We start from the raw sequence: 22,204 nt of genomic DNA, 5'->3' as shown, positions 1-22,204 counted from the left end.
TCCTCCCCCTCCTCCTCCCCCTCTTTCTCCTCTTTCCCCCTTTTCGTTCTCTGCCTTTGCTTTCCCGGTTTTCTCAATTTTCTCGATTCTCTCGGTTTTCCGCTTCTCTCAATTCCGTTCGTCGTACTTTTTCCGCGACGATCGCGACCGATGTTCCTTCGTGGTTGAACGCGCGCCGTGAACGCGAGGCGTGCGTGAGGAGGACGCGAGGGGTTAAGATAACGCGTGTGCACACTGCCGCTTTAACGTGCGCGTTGGATACAACGTCACGCGTAACGTAACGTGCGCCGGAACCGGACAAACTCGTCGAGAACCGATGGTGGAAGACCGATGGTCACCGTCGCGTTTACGGTCGCGATCGTCGTCGTGCTGCTATTTATCGCCCTCGATTTCGTCTTTCTTCTCCTCCTAATCTTTGTCGTCGTCGTTGTCGTCGTCGTCCTCGTCTTCGTCCGTGTCTTCGTTTTCGTCTTCGTCTTCGTTGTTGTTGTTGTTGTTGTTGTTGTGGTCGTCGTCGTCGTCGTCGTCGTCGTCGTCGTTACGTCGGCTCTGGCGGTGCTTCTTCGCGAGCGTTGGAGGGATGGTGAGCCGATAGCAGCAGCAGCAGCGTCGGTGACGGTGTCGGTGGCGGCAGCGGCAGCGGTAACGGTAGCGGTAACGGCGGCGGTGGCGGTGGCGATAACGGTGGCGGCAACGGCGGCGATATTGGTGGAGTAGGGATGAGAACGCCGAGAAACGACTACTCTCTCGTGTTGAGACAGGGTTAGGGCACGGAAACGCACAACATACGTGCACGCTTGCGCCCTGAACGGTGCGAGAGTGCAGTCTGTCGCCGCCGGCGGGTCCTGCCTTTTACTTCCTCTTTTGCTTTTCTTTCGCTTCGACCGATTTTGCCTTTCACCCTCACCCCTCCGATCCTTTCGTCCGACCTCCTCTCGAGCGGATCACTCGATCGGACGTTACCTGTAACACAAATTCGGAATGGATTCGTTAGTTTTTCCGCGTGATAACATCGAGCATCGCGGAATAAACGCTATCGATCGGATCGATGGATCGATGGAGATGGTCGATCTCGTGGGGGTATACGCGCGCGCGAGATACGCCGTTGGATACCGATCGCGATCGCGATCTTTCATCCGATAAACCGGACGAACACACACCTCGGCGGGGAAGGATCGAGCGACACCTGCGTGTATAAAAAGCGATGGGTGTTGGCCCCACCCCGAAACGGAAAGGGTGCCGCTACTCGAAATGAAACATTGCCGTTAAGAAGAACGTCAGGGCCGATGGTGTAGGTAGGAAGGTAGTAGGGGAGGCTCGCACTCTCGCGCGGTGACGCGATATGGGCAGGAAGGGTAGGAGTATGGAGGGTGGTGAGGGGCAGGAGAAAGAGGAAGAGGAAGAGGCGCGCAGGGTGGTCGGAGGGTAGCTATAGGGGCGGATTCGCGCGTTCTACGCCAGCAAGGGGGTGGGAGAGCGCACCGCCGAGAGAAAGAGAGAGGAGGCAGAGTGCGCCTAATATGCAACAAGAGAAAAAGAATTGGCGATCAATAGGTAGTAGCTGGTAAGCGTCCTTTCATCCGCCCCCGCGGACACCCTCGTCCTTTCTACTTGCCCTATTCCCCTCTCGTCCACCGTTCACCTCCTTCCTTCTCGGTTCCCTCTATCCTCGCCCCCTTTCGCCCGTGTCCTACCTTGCCAGCCCCTTGATTCTCTTACGTTCATCGCGAAACTCCTTCGCTCCATCGCCTTTGTCGTCGAGATACACCCGCCCTACTGACGCACTAACTTCCTCTTTGTCGCCGAAAATCAAACATCTTCTAATTTGCTCCTCTATTTCCCCCCTACCTCTTACCCACGCCGCTGCATTCTTCCGCCTCGCGCCCTTTTCCCTTTCTTTCCATTCGCTCTCGGCTCCGAGAAACTTTGAAGTAACTCTCGGTTACACGTGCTAACAGACGACGCGGACGAACGGGGTAGCGGTCGGCGTGTCCGCGTCTCTCTACGTATGCATGCACACGCGCGTACACACAGGCATACACACATACGCGCACACACGCACACCCACGCGCGCGCGCTCGCGCGTACATTCGCAAACACGTGCACGGAGGAGGCACAGACGTGTCTCGTAGAATAGTAGGTGACTTGGAAACACGACTCGAGTCTTCCGACGCAAAAGTATGGAAGATCTCGTTTAAACCTTAATGCGGTGGTCGAGGTTGCACAGGTGTACATGGTAAACGCTTTCGTTCTTAAGCGATACTCGCGTCTCGCGTCTCGTTCCACCGTGTACATACTTTGTCGAAATAACAGAAAGATCGACGAGCCCGGTGTTGCCTCGAAGTAACGTATCCTCGTTGGTTGACAATTTTGCTATAAACGCGAGGTATCGAGGCTCGTGTTAGCACGGACAGGGTTGGAATCGATCTTAATCTACTCGACAAGAGGAGGAAGATCGATAGTATTTCGTCCATACGGCATACGGTGTAGATGATCAAAATCGGAGCGGGTAGCGTTCGTTAAAAGCGTTTGATTCTCGCTGTTGATATTCCACTCGCGCATGGACGCCGTTCGATGAATAGAAGTTAGCCGTGGGCTAGTACGGCGATACCACTGACGCTGGGAAGATCGATTGGATACTCGTGCTAGGTAAGCCTATACGAACAATATCGATGAAACACACGGGACTTTCTGTTCCGCGGGTCTACTACGTTTGTTCCACATTTTCCGAGGGTCGTGCGAGGATGCATCCAAGTTTTCGCTAGCGTCATTAAACTTTCACGGATTTACTACTCGCGGAAGAACTGGGGATTTCGCCGGGATTATTTAGGCAGCGGTATTCGAGTAATTAAGGGAATTTCCCTGGCATTTTCCCATAATCTCTCGATCTCCCGTCAACCGTTCCCAATCGTTCGAAGAGAAGAAAAAAGAAAAAAGAAAAGCGGAAAAAAAAAGCGAACGCTTTTGCTACGCGTTCCACTTTCAGCTCGATGCGCCTCTGTATACGTGTACGGGAGCTTCTACCGATGTCATTGAACCTTCGCAGGCATGCTGGGCGAGGGAAAAGTGACTAGACTCTCAGAGTACCTCGAAGTGGTCGCAGTTCTAAGATGCTCGAGTTTTGTCATATTAAGTATTTCTTTGTCGAATTTTTTTTCTTTTCTTCTTCCATTTTTTTTTTTCTTTCCTTTCTTTTCCAGTCGTTTCAAATTCGCAATCGCGTCAATCGCGATTCGCGATCGTCGCTTCGAGTTTCGTCAAAGTATATCGGCTTGCCGAAGAGCGGCGTCGTGACGGAATTTTATCCTATTCGATTGAATTCCAAAAATTCTTTTTCCACGACTCGTTTAATTCCCCGGATGTAGAAGAGCTAACAACTCTTCGTGGTGTATCCGTACATCTTGGACGGTCACCTTACTCGCTCGGTTCCTAATCGATTTTCCCATTACGCGAATCCGGGGAGTGCTTCGCACACACTCGCTTCGTTTTCCGTCGTTCCGTGTCCAGCCTGCATTTCCGTCGACGAACAAACGGTCTCGATTCCCCTGTCCCATCTTCCACCCTATCCTTCTCTCGTTGTCCTTCTCTCTCTCTCTCTCTCTCTCTCTCTCTCTTCTTTAAGTACAGCTACGCGGACGTTTCCATCCGTGTTTTCTTTTCTACATCTCCGCCGCCAATGGTCTTGCCATCAGCGTGGTCCCGTCGATTTCGAACCGACGTAATCGCGATTCCAACGTACTTTCTAATAACCGTCTGAACCTCTACGGCGCTTACAAATCGGTCGGCCGTTGATCATCGTTCGCTTTGTTGCGAATAGGACACGTCGCGATTCCAGACACGCCATTCTCGTTCGATCGATAGGATTTCGTATAGTTAATGGACAATTTGGTAGGAGAAATGGAATAGAAGGTGTATCGATCGGAAGGAAATGGTGGAAAGATCGGCGAGATCGATACGCGGAGCAACTGGAATTTTCGGATAGACGGGTTGGTAATTAAAATATGTCGGCGGTTTGTCAGAAGGACGGAGGGTTCTGGTGGTTGCTAGTAATAGCGAGGATTAATAGACGTAATCGGAAAGCGGTGGACGCGCGAGGAAGGAAGAGCGCGGAGCGTTTCGTCAAAGCGGAAAGATTCGCGTTGCATCGTATTCGATCGGAGGCCGGCGCGCAACGTCATTCGAAGTCGGAGTATTTTTTTTCGTGGCGGAAGAAACTCGACGACGACGAGGGAGGAAGATAGTCGCGGCAAAGGAGGGAGGGTAGGACTGCTTCAGGAAGAGCAGTCAGGGGCGGTCGAGAAGGAGGATGAGGACGACGAGGATGAGGACGAGGATGAGGATGAGGAGGTGGAGATGGAGATGGTGGAGTAGGAGAAGAAGGAAGAGAAGTGGGGGGAGATGGTGCACTCGGTTTTTTCTCTGTCGGGGGGAGGCAATGGGCGCGAGGCAAGGGTGCGTTGGATTCGGTTACTTGGTCTCACCCCTTGGACCACCTCCACCGGCGGTTCTAGCGGCAGCAGCAGCAACAGCGGCGACGGTGGCGGCGGCGGCGGCGGCGGCGGCAGCGGCGGCGGCGGCAACGGCAGTCGTGCACTCTCTCTCCATCTCCCCCAACTGCTGCTCCTCTTTCTCTTTCTCCTTTTTCGTCTTTCTTTCCCGCTCACTCTCAGTCCCTCGCTCGCTTTCGTTTTCTCCCTCTTGCCTTCTCGCTCTCTCTTCTCATCTCCGTCTCTGTTCCACGCGCCTCAGCACGGTGCTTCTCGTTTTTTTAACGAAGGATCCGCTCAATACCTCGGCTGTCATAACCTCCCGGCACCCTTCCAGGGTGGCCCGGCTGCCACAGCAAACCCACCCTCAACCCTCCGCCTTGCGCCTCCACGGGGCCCACCGACCCTCCCGACCGACGAGCCACCACCTAGCACCCCCGCGCTCTCATTCCTCTTCCCAGTTTTTAACGTTTCGTTCGACGTTTCCCTCCGGGCGAGAGCCAGGCACGGCGTAAAGGGGGAAGTGCATTTCGTCGTTACTTTGTTTTACGTCCTTCCTCGCCTCCTCCTCTTTCTTTCCTGCTCTCTTCTTCTCTTCTCTTCTCTTCTCTTCTCTTCTCTTCTCTTCTCTTCTCTTCTCTTCCCTTCCCTTCCCTTCCCTTTCGCCTTCTCTCTTTTTCTTCTTCCTCTTTCTCTCTACCCTCGGCACACATACGTCCGCGCGTATATCCTCTCACGCATACTCGTTCACGGCCTCTTTTTCTTCTTTCCCTTACCGACACCACCCCTCTTACTCTCGCTCTCTTTCTCGCGACGCGTCTCTTCCTTTTTCTCCGGTCCAGTATCCTCCATCTACCAGTCGCCTCATACTCCCGACGCTGCTACCCTTCGGGCCACACACGCTCTCGGTCCGCTACATGTTCGGTCGGTCCTCCCTTGCTTTCGCACCCCGTTTTTCGTACGTTCTTCGACGGTCATATTTAAAGCCCACCTGTGCTCTTTGAATCGCCTCGCGAACGGTTCTTCCACGGGAATACCGTTGACTTTCAATTTGACCGAACACCGTGGAAGGACGATGCGCGAGAGCGTAAAAATTCTTTTTACGAAGCAACTGACTTTTTACGGAAAAAGAAACATTAATGTGCGAGCGAGATTCTGGTCCGGTTGTTTTAGAGAGGGTGACACAATTGACCACGAAACCCTCGTCGCGCTCGACCTCTTTTGATCGAATCTGTGAACGATGAACGGTCGACTGCACCCCCAAAATCGTGTTCGGGTTTGCAAAGATTTTTAAATTCTGGCATAGGATACTCTCGAATCGTGTACGGTGAAAGCCAACTCGACGTGTGTGTACGTCGTATCTCCGTGTGCAGTCGTGCTTCTTTTTTCCTTTTTTCTCCTCTCTTTTATTCTATTTTTTCTTTTTTTTTTTCTTTTATTTCATTTTATTTGCGTTTCGGATTTACGCGATACTCGAGAAACCAGGTTTTGCAGCGAGTTTCGAATCCGACGAAACAAAAATCGTTCGTCTCGTTTTGAATGCGGTTTCCTTAAAGGATCGTCAACGCTCGAGTCTCGGAACTTTCGAATATGTCGAAAATCGAGATGTCGACAGCCCGGTTCGCGTACCGGTTCTTCCATTTGCGAGGCAGCTTTCGAGGAGAGTGGAAAATAGAACCGCGAAGTCGAAGGGTGTAACGAGCAACAGGGGTGCAACGGAGGACTTTATGCCTTTTCTTTCCACCACGCCCCCAGTTTTCCATCTGTTTGTTTGCTACTTTCTTCGACCTCGTTGTCTATATAGAGCCCCGTGGCTAATTCATCGAACAACCCAGCGATCGCAGACTACGTATCGCGTTCGTTACTCGTTTCTTTCGTCGTTCCCTTTTTCCTCTGTTTCTTCGTTTTCTCTTTACATTTCTCCGCGCTCAAAGGTAATTCAAAGGTAACCTTAGACGCGCGTAATCGCTTTGCGTTTGAAAAACGGTATTCGTTCGAACGGCACGCGATAAAAGGACGCAAGATCGGTATACTAATTTCGCGAAATCAAATGAGAAACGAGAACTCGCGAGGCAACAAAGAGGAGGCACAGAATCGAGAAACGTTTTGAGGGAAATTGTATGGAATACTGGAAGCGATACTCCTCGTGGCCGGTGAGAACGCTTAAATCCTGTTTGGAGGCTCTTGAGAATCCTGTGTTAGAAGTACCAGCACGACATGGTTCTCGGGGAAGCAACAGTTCGTTCCGCTCCCCCTCCTCCCAACCTCCGCCGCTTCCACCCTCTGGTATCCTCCTTTTGCTACCCTAAACCGTTGCCACCAAAGCACAGAGTTACCCCACCCCGTTCTCCGTACATCTCCTCTCGCCACTGTGATGCTCCTCGAACTCGCTCTCTCTCCTTCTCTCTCTCACACACATACACGCATACACACACACACACACCCTCTCTCTCTCTCTTTCCGTCTCTCCTCCTCTTTGCACGCTTCCATGACTATACTTTGGATGTCTACTAAATTTAGGCTCCCGCTTCTCTTGCCTCTTATCTTCTCTCCTCTCCCTCTCTCCCTCTCTCTCTCTCTCTCTCTCTCTCTCCCTCTTTCTCGCGCGTTTCCTCTTCTTCGCTACACCTTTTTCTTATTCTCTCGCTCGCCGATACGAACACACTTTGGACACCTTCGTCGACTCTTGCTGCTCATACCGACTCCCAGCGTAAAAGGGATACGACCCCTAACACTTGAGACGCCATTTTCTTGCTCGTATAAAACGACGGGCGTGAGATTTAGCCCGTATCTCTTACGGCGACATCACACCGAACGCAATAAATATCTACTCGCCACTCGAAACGATCCTCCGACATTGACTTTTCTCCATCCGTTAATTACGCTTCCTAATTGCCCTACGCTCGAGAAACCAGTGCAACACCCAAAGATACATCGAGCGTCGCAGATGTCATCGATAATAACCGATCGAAACGCTGCGACACGGTTATACCTCGCGGTACACAGCTGCGTAGAAGATTTGCGCGATGCGTCCAGAGTACGACTAGATTAGAAGCGTGCTGGTCGTGGTGGTGAATGTTTTTATCGTTGGACGCGCGTTATTTCGAGACGCGAGTAACACCGCGGGGTTAGGCGGATAATTATGGAGAAATAGGAAAAAGCTAGTCGACGACGACGATGATCGATTCGACGTCGTTGGACGGTTTGATGAAACGCGATCGAACGCATTAAAATTTCGTTGCGTTCAATAGGATAATCTCGATTTTCGACTCGATCTGAGCCCGATGATTGCGATGATGTCCACCGTGAAAACGAGTTGTCGGGAAAAAGCGTAAAAAATCTGTTCAGTGAATACAAGCAGAGGAGGGAAGAGAGGAAGAAAGGAGAGAGGGAGGGAGAGAGAACGAGATCGTTGTAAAACAAAACGTTTCACTGGACGCAATTTCCAGCTGGGATTCCACGCTGCGAAATGCAATAAAAATCGTTTCGTTGCATCCGCGTGCTCTCCACCGCTGTTCGAAAAACTCGAAAACGCGTGACTGCTCACATTGCCGAGTTAAATACGCGTGCTCAAAGCTCGTGCTGCGAATCATGTCGTTTCAAAACGAAAGGCAGATTGATGTCGTTAGAAGCGGAACCGCGATCGAAACGTCATAAAGTTACGAGCTTGCTTTGAAAAATTTATAAAGTAAACGGTCAACGATTAATCTCGAGGAAACGATTAAATTATCACGGAGCTATTTCACGTTCGAGCGATCATTAATGAGCTATAGCGATCTAATTTTCTACCACTTCTATACGTCATCGGATGAGCCAGCTCAATTCGCTTTGTTTGTTCGCTTGATCCTTATACGTGGTCGAATGAGGTCAATGCGTCGGTACACTGGATTTAAGTCTAAATCTGTATCACGTTGCGGCAAATTCAGATCACATTATGCCCGTTTATCGCGTCGTTAACTATCGGCGCGAATTTTCCTGTCATTTTCACTGATCGTCCTAGTCGACGGAACGCTGGCAAATATTTTCACCTAATTTTTCTATTTCGTCGAAATTCTGTCACACAAGAATTCTCTTCTCCCTCTCTCTCTCTCTCTCTCTCTCTCGCTCTCTTTTCCTCGCGCGCATACACTGACGCAAACAACCCCTTTCCTGGTCGCGTAACTTTTATCGGTGCAAGGCTAGAAGGCGACGTTATTCGATCTTCCCTTTGACGCGACGAGTCGTCTCGAGAAAGAGGTACGAACACGCGTGTAGCGTTCGGTACGACGGAGGGAGAAATTTTCGAAGGGACGGAAAATCTAGTCCGGCGGAAATGGTCGTGACAAACGCGATTGAAATTAATTTAGCCGGTTGACCCTCGAAACGGTCGGGGAACGAGGGAAACGGAGAATTCGTGGCAGATATAACGAAGCAAGAGAAAGACGAAATAGACGCGCAGTTGGGCATACTCGAAACTCGGTTTCTCGGCCGAAAAGTGGTGCGCAGTCGAAGACGAAGATGCGTGCGCGTTACACGGATTGCGAAAGAGCGATTAAAGGAAAAGGGGGCTTCGTGTTGGGCCAGAAAAAAATTCTCGTGGACGCCGGCGTCGTACTCTCTATCTCGCCGCTATCGTTTCCTCTGTCTCTCTTTCTTTCTCTCTTTTCCACTTTCTTTCTCTTCTCTTCTTTACTCCCCTACGGTACACGTATGCCAACACTTCCATACGTGTTCGCATCCCCCGCACCTCCCCCCCCTCTCTCTCTCTCTTTCTTTCTTTCTTGCTCTCTTTCTTCCACTGCCGACGGTTTTTCGTCCCTTTTCCTCGCACGTGCTTCTCTCTCTTTCTCTCTGTCGGTCGTTCCCTCTTCCGCGCAGACTCGAGTATACGACGAAACGCATCAAAGAATCCATCAAATTAAAAACGCAATTATAAAAAAGCGTCGTCGCCTCTTTGTCGAAAAGCAAGCCTGCTGGAGCGACCCTCCAGGCCCGTTCTCCCTCCCTCCCGCCCTGCTTACTTTCCTACCACCCTGCCGCGGTCCGCAGCCGTACCTCCTACCCTCTACCGGCTGTTCCCTCGTACGTACATAACCGGCGACGACGTAGCACGGTATATCAGTCCCTGCGTGGATGTGTCACACGATTCCGAGCCCCTTCTCCTCGGCCACCTTCGCTACGTACACGTCTGGGTTCCAACCCCGAAAAAAATGCTATCGATCCCCCGTCCTCTCCGGCGAGACCGTGTGCCTCCCCCGTTCCAGCACGGTCTCAATTATAAAACGCTTCGAAACATGGCCCCCTCTCCCCTCTGGCCCCTGTAAGCCTAGCGTAAAGACGATGACTGGATGGCTGGTGGTATGAAAAGCGCGCGTTCGACATGGTTGCAGCCGGTGCAGCAGAGTCGTTCGTTGCACCCGCACCGCTGCACCGCGACTCGTTCGTGTTTCGCGGGTTCGTTTTCCGGGGACCCCTCGAGGGTTCCGTGTGCCTCGCTTCTACCGCTTTGACGCTTACTTTTATCTTCCCCCTTATTATGCTTCGCGTTTTTGGTAAATGAAAATGCGTGGCTTCCGCGACGACGGTGTTGAAAGTTTGAAAGTGCCCAGCCTCCGCGCGCCACCACCCTCTCCCACCCCCCCCCCCCCCCCCCCCCCCTCCCTCGTCCCTCGGCACACGCGACTTTTTCAACCCAACTCCTCCGCAACCTCTCGCGATATCGCGTGTTCGGCTAAACGCCGATATTAGCGCCGGAACCGATCTACCGAAATCACGCGTCGCGACGGGGGTGCACCGGTGCGCGTTCAACCGGCGGCGTTTAACCGGTGTATCGACACGGGTGCGGGCAACCACGCGACACGAGGATTCGCCTCGTGGGGATGAATCGTATCCGCAAATTTCTTCGTCGTTGCGCTCTCCTTCGATTATTGTCCCTTTCCTGCCGTAAGAATAACCGGCCGAGGCAAGGGAAGCGCGATGACGGCAGATGGTTACCTTCGTACTCGCGTGTCTACCGAAGACGCGGCGACGACCGACCGTTTCTCTAGCACATGCCACACAACGATGCAACGGCCGTACACGAGCGCGCGATCGAGACGGGAACTTTTGAAAAATAATATTTTCACGAGGGTAGAGCTCGAGGGTAGTAAGCTTCGGCGTTGGTAGCATCGGCGCACGGGGAAACCTTACTACCGCGAAACGGGTAGGAAATTTTTAAAGAGACCACCGACCACGCGCTATAGCCACCGCGTGTCTTCATCGGCGATTCGTCGATACGCGAGTTACGTATGAAACGCGAGGATTCTACGAGCAGCGAACGGCGGGGAAGAAGTATCGATGCGACGATGTACAGGGAAGGTACACGGGTACGCGTACTATATATACCTTATCGGTGGAACGAATGGCTGGCTGGCAATTAATCGAGGGAGCGAGATCGGTCGGACGTTCTCGGAGAAGAAAAAACGGATACGTCTCGGTCTTGAAGAGCGCGACGAATCGCGAGGATAGGGGTGGTGGAGTTGCAGCGGCACCCATCCGATACCTCCCCACTCGGTTCCTTTTTTCTCTGCGAGCAGCTACCTATTGATCGGATATTCAAAAATTTCAGAAACGAGGAGATAGGAAACCGGAGGCGGAGAAGGGACACGAAAGATGGAATAGAAAGAGAAAGAAAGAAAGGTGGAAGGAGGTGGTGTGGGGTCGGGCGGGGTGGCGAGGGAAATGCAGCGAAGTGGGGCGGCAGGGATGAGTTGTCGCGAGCGGACACCCTCGGCATGGTGGGGGTTAACTAACACACTACTCCCAAAGACGCGCGGATTCCTTTTTGTTTCCACCAGACTTTTTTTTGTTTCTTTCCCCTACGACCCCACTGCTCTTGCGCTCTCTCTCTCTCTCTCTCTCTCGCTCACCCTCTCTGTCTTTCTCTTGGCTCGGCCACCACCTACCTACCTACCTACCTATCTACCTACCTACCTACCTACCTAGCTAGCTAGCTACCTACCTACCTACCTACCTACCTACCTCTCGTCTACCTAAAATACGAGTTCGATATTACCTTTCACCCGACGACCACTCGGTTCTCCGTACGTTCTCCGGGCACGTCCTTCGATCCGGACCGGTCCAACCATTACCGATCCCCGCACAATTTAATTACTAGCATTTTATTAAAAGTATCGACAGCAGCCGTCTTGTTTACGACTTTGCAAATTAATGTCCCGGCCTGCCGCGAACTCTTCCTCGGTTCCGCTTTTGCCAATATCGAGGAAGCATGGCCGGGAAAGCTCGACAAAAAACCTTGAAATTAATATTTCCTCCATTGCTTCGTCGAAAGGTAAAAGGACGTTGACCCTTCCAGGGGCTGGGGTATAGGAATGCTGCAAAGCTATACGCGACCGATACGGCTACCACGCAAAATGACAATGCCGTTATATCTATACGAATACGGATACCTACATAGCACACACCTGTCCGTGTGCGCGTTTCGTCGCGCCACGCGCTTCTTTTCCCTTCGATTTGCAATTTTCCGACAGATTTCCCCTTAGTTATTCCACGAACGAGCGTCAAAAAATATAATAAATAGCGCGGCACCGTCTGGTTCGAGACGGCGCGGCGGGGAGCACGATTGCGGGGCGCGGGAGCTCGCGCGAGAGAGCGAGGAAGTAGAGAGAGAAAGAGAGAGAGAGAGAGAGAGACAGGGTGAGAGACAGGGCGAGAGAGGAGGGGAACTGATCTGGACACAAAATCGACAAAACGCACGATGAAACGTCAGGTGCAAGACGGCCAATAAAATCCTGGCGAATGTAATTGACTGGTAAATAAAAGGCGCGAGACGCGAATCGATAACGAAGAGAGAAACAAAAATTGAAATACGCTTTGAAAATCAACCGACCGACGAGAGGTCTTGATGCGACGCATCGACTCTGATCTAAATTGCTCGGCACTGCCACGATACATGACGTTTATTAATTATAGGAAGTGGGATTTAGTTGGGGGAAGGGGTGGTCCGGCTGAACAACTTGTTGACTCCAGCACGCTGTTCGTACACGTCACGCCGCTGGATGAAGGTGAATTTTACCGTGCGTATCGAACGATCAACCTTTCAAGAACGCGTTTCGAAAAATAACGCGCACCGTGAATATTACCTTGGTCGCGGTGTATACTTTGGGAAACGCGAGGCGTCGACGTCGACCACGAAAACGACGACGATGACGACGACGATGACGACGAAGACGACGACGACGACGGTGACAGGATCGTCGGCACGCGCTTCTTTTCGCCGAGCAGCTCTCTCTCCGATAAGAGGCTTATTGTTGAATTTCGTCGCGGAGACAAAGCCTGGTGCTCGCGGTGAAATATAATAACTCGGTAATATCTCCCTTGGACGGTTTCGTAAACACTGTATCAATTAACGGAGGAAGCGACGACGGACATGTTCCGAAGAACCAAGATATATTCCCCGACTGGTTTTTCTTCGCGATATCGTTTACAGCCAAAGGAGAGAATGCCCGAGGTGAATAGAAAAAAGGGTAGGAGAGGAAAGAGCGTGACGAGAGAAAATAAACGCCGGAAAATTCCACGTTCCCGACAGAGACCCCGGCCAACCCCGGCCAACCCCGGCCAACTATCTAGCGCGATCCGATTTTTGGAAGTGCACTCTACCCTCTCGGCTCTAATCTGCTTCGAGATAATCCGATCTGATCTCGGAATTCTTGAAACTCGCTACGACCTCGCTACCGCCCCTCTGCCAACCCTCTGCCAACCCCCTGCCAGCCCTCCGGCAGCCCTCTGCCACCCCGCGCAGTCTGCCATCTCGTCGAGCTTCCGATAGAGACGAACGCGTCTCTCCTCTTACCAGTGCTATTTCGTGTTCCGCGCGTACGCGAGTCGCGATGCACGTATTTACTTACGAGTACATACTACGAGCCCGTTCGCGAAAGGACAGACGTCCGTTGGTAGCCGGTCGGTCGGAATGTTAGAAATTGAGGCGACCAGTTAACCGGCGATAGAGGAGAACGAGGCGCAGAAGGAGAAAGACAATAGTCAGCATTGGTTAGCACCAAAATGTCAGCTGACAGGTTTCGTGCGGTTACGTAAACTTATAGCGATGTAGATAGTCGAACTAGAATGGGGACGTTCCGGGCGTCGCGACTCGTCCGACGAAATGCACTTGCGTGCATTACTGCCTGACGCAAAAACATAGCTCCTTCTCCCCTTCTCTTTTTCATCATCTTTCGCGCTACTCTACGCGCTCGACGCCCGACCCGCGCGACGCTCCACGCTCGTCGCGAGCTAGACGCAAGCACGCACGCACGCACGCAGCCTCGCGCGAGCGTACGCGAGTCGGCGCGCGATGCACGGAAACGATTCCGCCGGAAACGTGATACGTACGACGCGTGTACATGTCGACGGTCAGGGTAACGGCACTGGCCACCGGCCGAGAATGTAATTCGATCGAACGTCGCTGTCGATATAAATATCGCGTCGAACTGCCGATGCCTGCTCGTCGACGAAACGTAATTATATTCGAGAAACAAGGGCAGATTGGAAACGCTAGGCGCGCGCGGCGTGTGTCGGCGTACGGCGATAAATGTAAAGATTAATTCGACGTCGTGGCCGCAAACGCGGGGGGCGCGGGAGGCGCGGGGCGACGGGGGCGGGGGGCACGGTCGTAGCAGAATTTCGAAGCAACGCGAAGGCGGCGGAAGGCTTAGAGGCCTCCAAAGAATCGATAAAAAAGCAGCTGCGACGCGTGGCGGAACTCGCATGGCGGTGCAGCAGTGGAACGCGAAATCGTAGGAAGGAAAATACGAGGGCGGCACTCTCTGTTTAGCCTCGCTTCGCGCTCCGGAGAAGCGCAACCTATAATAATCGAGTCTCCGTTCGCGATTGGCGAAAGTTAATTTCGTCGCTTCAGATTTTTCCACTCGGCCGTGTGTTCGCGGCAATCGCGAAATACCGCTGCCAGATAAATTTACGGCTATAGGGTAAAGATAATTTAGAAACAACGCCCGGCAGAGGATAGCGAAATTTTTGCGACGCGACGGTCACGCGTCACGCGCCAATCCCGTCTCTTCGGTTAGAAAAATCTCTCTTTTGCCGGAGGAACAAATTTATCCGTCAGGTGCAAACAGCGCCGTGCCGTAACTCTCCTTCCATTCGAGAACCGCGTATATTAAAACGTCGATTATCGTCATTGGTGCCACCGTTTCGGTGTAAAAGAGGGGGAAGGGTGGCGGAAAAGAATCGCCATTGCCGTTTCCCCGGTGCCAGTATTCCACCAGAGTCGGTCTTTCCTCCGTTTTCAACTTCGCAATTTCGTGTACAGGCTAATTTGCATGATCGTTCATTGTCAATTTAGCAGCTCGGCGACTGCGCCGAAACAAGTTCAAGCGTTGCCCGTACGACGCGCAATAGAAGTAATACGTTCCGTGTAACAGCGCGTTTTACGCCGACCGCTATCCACGCGTTTGCTCCCAAGTTTCGAAAGATAATACACCTCTCGCGAGGTGTAGATCCTTCGAACAGATAAATCGCGCGACCGCGCAAATTCTCCGAAGCGTCTAATTATAGGATTCGTCGAAAGTTGCTCGATAGTGGCTAACCGATCGAGTTTGATACGCTCCTTTCCGGGGAATCTCGCGGATTCTTTGAATGGCGGAAAAACGATGGGACCGACCGACCAACCGACCAACGTTTCCCGACGAATCTCCTCCGTGTCTCCGTGCACCGAGTTACTTACGATTAATAACATTTCGGTGTTCTATTATTAAGCGCGTGTCAATGGCAGCTGCGATAATTAGTAAACGCTGCTTTACGGCTGACGAACGTCCGTTGCACTCGAAGCTTATGGAACGGTTACCATGCTCCGTATAATCTGTAATGGAAAAGCTACTTCGCAGCGACGGGATTACAAATAAGTTACAGAAACATCGATTAAATCTCGAAGATGATCGTGGACGAGAGCGAGTACTCCGGTGCACGCTAGTAAAACGACACTAGTGCGCAGAAGCGTCTAATTTAATGCTGTAACGATTAATTCGACGACGTCGATCTTGTTTGAAATCTTTTTGCGTGGCTGTACAGTGACGTAAGAGAGGCAAAAAGCAGCAAAATTGGTGGAACAGCCTAGCCTTACAGTGCTATGTTTCAGTCCAACACTTACGTCACCGATGATAAGATCTTAATAAGTACTACGAACAACGCGAACACCACCGTCCACAGACGAAACCGGGGAGAATAGGGAAAATTATTATTTCGTTTCCAACGTCCGACCTTTTCTTTCTCTCTCTCTCTCTCTCTCTCTCTCTTTCTCTCTCTCAACCTTCTTTCTCTTTCCCATTTTTCCTCCTTTCCTGTTTTCCGCCTTTTTCCCACCTTTTTGTTTCCGTGTCTCGCGAGACAAGCAACGAAACGAACGGCAGATATTTGGAAATGGAGCACGTAACAAATACTTTTAACTAGGTAAATTAAAGTCGCGTTTAAAATGCGCTTTTCAAATCATATTTACGAGTATCCATTGGAATAGTTAACAGTTTGAATGCGCGTTGGGAGGTAGAAAGAGACGAAACGAGTCTCGCAAGAACGTCGGTCGATCGTTTACTCTGCAAACCGACGCTGTGCCGTGCTGCGAGTTAATCTGTACGTAGACACCGTATCCTCGAACACGATCAGTACCATGGCCGCTTATTGGCCTGATTTTACCCATTATCGATATTAATAGAGTCTTGGTCCATTAGCTGTTCCAAAGAGTGATTTGGACGATAACCTACGCAACGTGATCCTGGTTCAAAGTATTCCTTTTTATCCTCTTCGATCGCGACCACGACGACGACGACGACAACGACAACGACAACGACGACGACGACTGGCCAGAAATTGCGCGAAAAGGCGATTTTTCGCGTGGATTTCGTAAACGTGGCTCGATGAGGAGAGAAAGGAAAGACTTTTGATAGGATAACGCGGTGCATCGGTATGTCGGTTGTATCTACGCGAAAGAGAAACAGCTCGGAAATGGCACGTGGATACCGGGGTATTGGTAGCGACAACGTTGACACGATTATTCGTCACGGTCGATGAGACGTTTCTTGCAACGAGAAACAAACCGTTGGATGTACGCGTGCGAAGGTTGACGAAAATATTCGTCGACGTTATCGGATCTATACGATCGCTACGTATCGATTGGCTGTTGGTACGCGTAACGGAAGGCCGCGTACGCGTGGTATTTAAGCGAACGATCCGCAAGCTATTAACGCGGAGACAAACTCCACCGACGCTCGTCCTCTGTCCAGGTTTAGAAACGATCGATCCCGTTCACGTTTGCTAATTAATCGATGCGACGAGAGAGAAAGATTCGTCGCGTCGAACGCGAGGAACGCGTTCACGGACAACGATCGAAACGTATATTTTTACATTTCCTCCATTCTGGACGTACTTCGATGAATAAATGCAGCACGATTCGAAGAGTAAAGCAACGCGATCTGTATTCCCATCTAGATGCGCATCCTGCCGTATCTAATGGCACGATGCCGCTTCCTACGAGCTTTGTCGTGCACCTCTTCGTCTTTGCCACTCGGTTTTTTCGACATCTCGAAGACGCGAGGAAGAAACGAGGGGAAGAACCGCGAAAACGCGCGAAAGGATAAAAAGAGAGAGAGAGAGAGAGAGAGAGAGAGCGCATTTCGAGGTATGCGCGCAACGTGGAACGCGCAACTTTGTTCTCGCAACGGACAGGACTGGATGATCCAACTGCTTTGCATCTCGCGTCTAACTGATCCATACGTTTCCGCGACTAATTAACATTTCGAATACCCGATATGACCTGCAGGTACGTGCGTAGCGCGGATAAAAATAACTCGAAGAAGACTTTCAGTCGAGGACACGTTTGTCTAGGCGGGGAACACGTGAAGTTACGCAAGCTTAAATCTTACCCATCATTTTCGCTAATTCCGCCCCGGCTCGGGCAGTTTCGGCCGCGAATGTGTGACGCGCACTTTTACCCGCGCGAACACGGTATTCCACGTCGCGTAGAGCTGCATTTTATGCTAAGTGCCGCGTGGAACGTCTGAAAGTTTAATCGCGACGTAGCCCGAGCTGTCCTACTGGAAAGACAAGTCTCACCGAAGCGGCGGAACAAAACAAAACGTCGAAACGAATTCCGATCGCGAGAGTTATAGCCGTGCTTTTTCAGACGACTCGATATAAAGTTTCGCGAGTCGGTCTACAACTGGCAGTTTCCTATGAATCCTTTAAGCGATTGCCACGACTAGAGTCGATCTTGGATGGGTAAATTTTACGCGCGACGGAAAGACGGTCGCGCCGCGTACTCGCTACGAATCGAATCGATACCGCTAGGCCAACTCGCGATATCGTGCGTCGTATAGCCCCGAACATCGCGCACGGGTTTCACGAGTTTTCCAAACGACCCGCGAGAATCGCCGGCGATGCTCCGAGAAATCAGCAACGCCACCGGGTATACTCTCTGCCGTTTCAACCGCTACTTTAGCCAACGATAAGAAAGACGCTACGTATCGTCTTCGACACGTGAAGCCGTTACGTAAGCCTTAATATGCTGACCCTTGAAGCGACTCGTTGATCCAAATGAATTCGTCGTGCTAGGCGCAGCGAGTTTTTTGCGTTTTTATATCGGGGGGAAAAAAGGCGAGATGAGAGCGAACGAATTTTCCGACTAGCGATTACGACACGAATGATTCGCTAAAATTTCCAATTACCAGGCGTGTCGGTCGATGTCGTTGACGTAGATTCCACGTCGGTTTCTAGTCGATCCTCCACCTCCTCCTCCTCCGCCTCCTCCTCCTCCTCCTTCCCTTCCCTTCCTCCCCTCCACCCCTCCTCCCCTCCTCCCCCTCCCATCGACACGGCCGCGAGTGTCGCGGAAGCGAAATAGCTTGGGACCAAGTTACCGGACCGCGTTCGGTAAACGCAGGCGTGTTGTTACGTAAGTCTAAATCTGCCGGCCATTTTGTTAACATGCGCGCGGGCGAGCGATCGCGCGACTGCACGTATGCAGAAACGCATCGGTGCGTGCGTGGATGAGCGTGGATGCGCGTGAACCCCTCCGCGTCTGCCGGCTGGCACCCTCTTCTCTGTCGCGACCTATCCATCCGCTCTCTGCCTATTCCACGCTACCCAGGCACTCGCGCGCGCGCGCGCACACACACACAAACAGAGGCTCGCAAACTCTGGTCTAAACATTTCGAATGTCATCGCAGTTAACCGACGACGCATCGTCGTTTCTACGAGTATACAACACACGCGAATCCACGTGCGGTGGTGGTTCTCTCTCGCCAGTCGCCGACTCGTCGTCGGCTCGGTGTTCGCATGCCGGGCCAGTGGCGCGATTCGGCGCCGCGACGCCGCTGCACATCGCGCCGATGCGCACGCGTTCGCACCTTTCTCCGTTCCTCGAGAGATGCCTTTCGGGCCCATTTTAAACGGACTCGTTACTCGTTAGTTCCACGCTCGTTCTGATCCGTTCATTCCATTTCGCCGAATCGCTCGTTACTTTCCACGACCACGTTCCGCGCGCTACTCGCGATTACGTCAACCGATTCGCCGATCCGCGTAGAATCCGCTTAGCGCCATCGGTCGCGCGAAATTCGAGTCGTGGCTAGCAGCGCGACGCGCTTCCTTTACGGCTTAGCAGATTATCGAACTCGAAATGTAGGTCAATTTCGTTGATACATGCCGCCACCTTTCCCACCCCCCGCCCTCCCGCTTTTCTCTGCCCCTCTTTTCTCTTATTCCCGACGAAGACCGCGAGGACCGGTTGATCGTTGGCCGAAGCGGAGCAAGGAGAGGAGAAGAGAGGAGAAGAGAAGAGAAGCGAAGAGAGAAGGTAGAGGTAGCGAGTCGGAAAACACAGGGTTTCCCGTGGGCAACAAAGGAATTCGGTTTCTGACTATGGCTGTCAGGCCAGGCGTAAGTAATAATCATTAAAGTCCTTGAGTAGCGTGCGTACCAGGGAAAGGTTATTCCGGGCGTTCTTTCCAATTGAAAAGCTTTGCGCAATTGGAATTCTTTCGTCAGCGTCTCAAGTACAGCGAGAAGAAGCGAGAGAGAATTCGTAACTCGGGAAACAATGAAGAATAATTCTACGCGAAGCCGCATAAAGGACCGGAGAGAGAAAGAATTTTGAAAATATTCGTGGAAGCGGAGTTTTCAAGTTGTCACAATGGCGCAACCTGTTGCTCACCGGGCTTAGAAACTAAAGGTTTGCGCTTAAACGTAACGGACATACTTCGTTTGCCTCTTTTTTTACATCGCATCCAGCTAGGTTTTTGCTAAGTGCAAACGATCCGCGCGGTCATGCGCGTACCTCTTTTTCTACGTAATATTTTTCGAATTAAAGAATCGCATTTTCCTAGCGGTCTGGCCGCGTAAACGAATTATCCTACGCGCAATTTAGCTTTCCCGTCCCGTTTTTCGTTTGTTCCGGCGAGTAGGGAAATTATAAACGATTCCTCGAAAATTACGATCGTATCGAGAAATACTTACACGTTTTACAGGATATCGCGATTCCATTGTTGGAATTAAATGCTGGTAGTATCGTGGTTTTCTGGCGAATTTATGTGACGAAGCGTAACAGAATTAACTGTGGCGCGCGGCAAATTGGTTGTGTTAATTTTTCACGTGCATTTTCACGACCGCGTATTGTTCCATGGAATTTCGCGGGATGCAAATATTCGAAAGGGCACTTCAGGCGTACATTTTGTTTTCACGAAACATTAAAATGAAAAAGGTCCATTACGATTCGTTCGAATTTAATTATCGTTATTTCAAACGGGCCACCGGTGTTTATTTTACATAAAAATGCTGACTTTGGATTTTACGCGACCTGTAAAATTTCGTTGCATTTAATATCTTTATTCGTCCGTGGAAATTACGCCGCTAGACGCGACGCGACCACACCAGACGAGACGAGACGAGACGAGACGAGACGACACGAGACGCGATGCAACGCAACGCGCGTCGATAGTTTATCGTTGTTTCATTTCCCACTATTCCCATAGTCGTCAAAGTCTAACTATACCAACGCGCGACGTTATCGATCAACCTCGTACCGGAATTTGCGTTTTACACCAATTATATCCCGAACGGTTTATCGCTTTTTAGTTCTCCAACCGCCGAGCGACACACCGTTTCGATTAAACCAATTTTTCGTTTATGCGCGTCAAAAGTTACCTCGACGCGATCCGTTTTGCTTCGCTTTCGCACTTTGATCGCGCGTTCCCTTCTTTTCTCTTTTTTTTTCCCCCCTGGTCGCTATTTGCACGCGATACGCCAGTCCCAGCCCGGTTTTTCGCTTCGATTATACGACACGCTCGACGCGTGGAAAGCTGCTGCGCAAAATACTCAATTTCCCCGAAATCGCGTTCAACGCGCTTCGCACGGATTTTTTCCCAGTCCCGACCACGCGTCTCGCTCAACACGTCGCGCATTTTCCTTCCATGCAAGTACGCGTCGAGATTAGCACAGATGCCAGAGAGATAGAGAGATAGATAGAGAGAGAGAGAGAGAGAGAGAGAGAGAAGGAACGAGTTTCGGCGGCCGAAACTCGCGGTTCTTTTCGCCGATGGCGAATATCCCCGTTTCGAGCAGTTCGAGTCCGCGAAAATCCTAGTCGGTATTTTCGAACGGACTATAGAGAGTGGGAGAGCTCGGACTGTGTGCAGCAGGCTCGATGGAAACCTCTCGCCGCTACTTAAGGACTTTGACACGCTATGCCTGTCGTTCTAAATCGAGGTCAAACCGAATTTTCTAGTTTAACCTACTAAATAAGGCAAATTTCTGCTTTCTAAAACAAGACGCTACGCCGGCTGATCGCAACTTCACCGTGAACTACGGGACTCAAAATTAGTCTCGGTGACTCGAGGGATTTCCAAACGACCTAGGCGGAAAGGTATACACGGTGCATACGCGCAAACTGTAAACCTCGCATCTATTTACGCCGGTGTGTGCGGTGTGTACGCTCGATATTGATTTTTGGCCAACTTCTCTCGCGTTCAGGCATCGAGCGATACGGCGAAATAATCGCGACCGGTCCGATTCGATTTTCGGCGTTGGCCGAGGGCATCGAAGGAATCGAAGGTACTTTCGATGTAAATAGGTTCATTTCGAAATTTAAAGATGCCGCACACGATCCCCAACCGTTCCATGTAGTCCAGTGTCAACACGCGAAGAGAATTTCATATTGGTTATTATCATACGAATATAGCAGGCCTAGGATGACAACGGATTACATGAATAATTGTCACGTGCACACCGAACGCGATATGTAAATCCGCTATTATTTGATACAGTTGCGACAATCGTTTGCTCGATTCGATTTAGCCTCCTCGCGATCCTTTGTATACTTTTGACATGGCGGATTGGGCAGTGTTTACAATTAATATCGACCGGCCATTTCTTCGCTACGACGCTTCGTCGTAACACGCTTGCGAAACCTCGTCGCTTGCAAAATCGGACACGCGTTCCTTCCCGGATCGAACGTTCTTCGCTGTCCGACGAATTTATATCGCAATCGTCGCGATCGCAACAGAGTCGTCGCTGAAATTTCCGCGAAAGCGGGGCCAGTCTATCGGTGGATGTTGCCACTTTTCCTTCGTCCGTGCCATACGAAATTTCGGATATTACCGCGAAATCTCACAGGACTCGCGATTGCGTACCGTCCATCGTTCGCATTCGAATTAGCGCGTGATCGGAAATGGCGGTCCGCCGAA

At 51.3% G+C, this 22,204-nt stretch overlaps 1 protein-coding gene across 5 annotated transcripts in view; it reads right to left on the bottom strand.

Moving 5' to 3' along the window:
• Positions 1-484: 484 nt before the first annotated feature.
• LOC108549320 (uncharacterized) overlaps positions 485-22,204 on the bottom strand; it is a 39,415-nt gene continuing 17,695 nt past the window's right edge. For 4 of the 5 annotated variants that reach the window (XR_001890308.1, XR_001890307.1, XR_001890306.1 and 1 more), the window contains one exon: positions 485-963. Coding sequence is in view for 2 of the 5 variants with exons in the window: in XM_017902649.1 (XP_017758138.1) it covers positions 764-963 (200 nt within the window). In the remaining 3 variants the exon portion in view is untranslated. Of the gene's footprint in view, positions 964-4,481; positions 5,090-22,204 lie in introns of those variants that run through there. The other variant, XM_017902651.1, reaches the window with a different exon arrangement.

The sequence above is a fragment of the Eufriesea mexicana genome, unplaced genomic scaffold (genome assembly GCF_001483705.2).
Source record: "Eufriesea mexicana isolate 0111107269 unplaced genomic scaffold, ASM148370v2 scaffold1837, whole genome shotgun sequence".
NCBI lineage: Eukaryota > Metazoa > Arthropoda > Insecta > Hymenoptera > Apidae > Eufriesea > Eufriesea mexicana.
The sequence above is the reverse complement of the archived record's forward strand: the minus strand, read 5'-3'. Positions and strand labels throughout refer to the sequence as shown.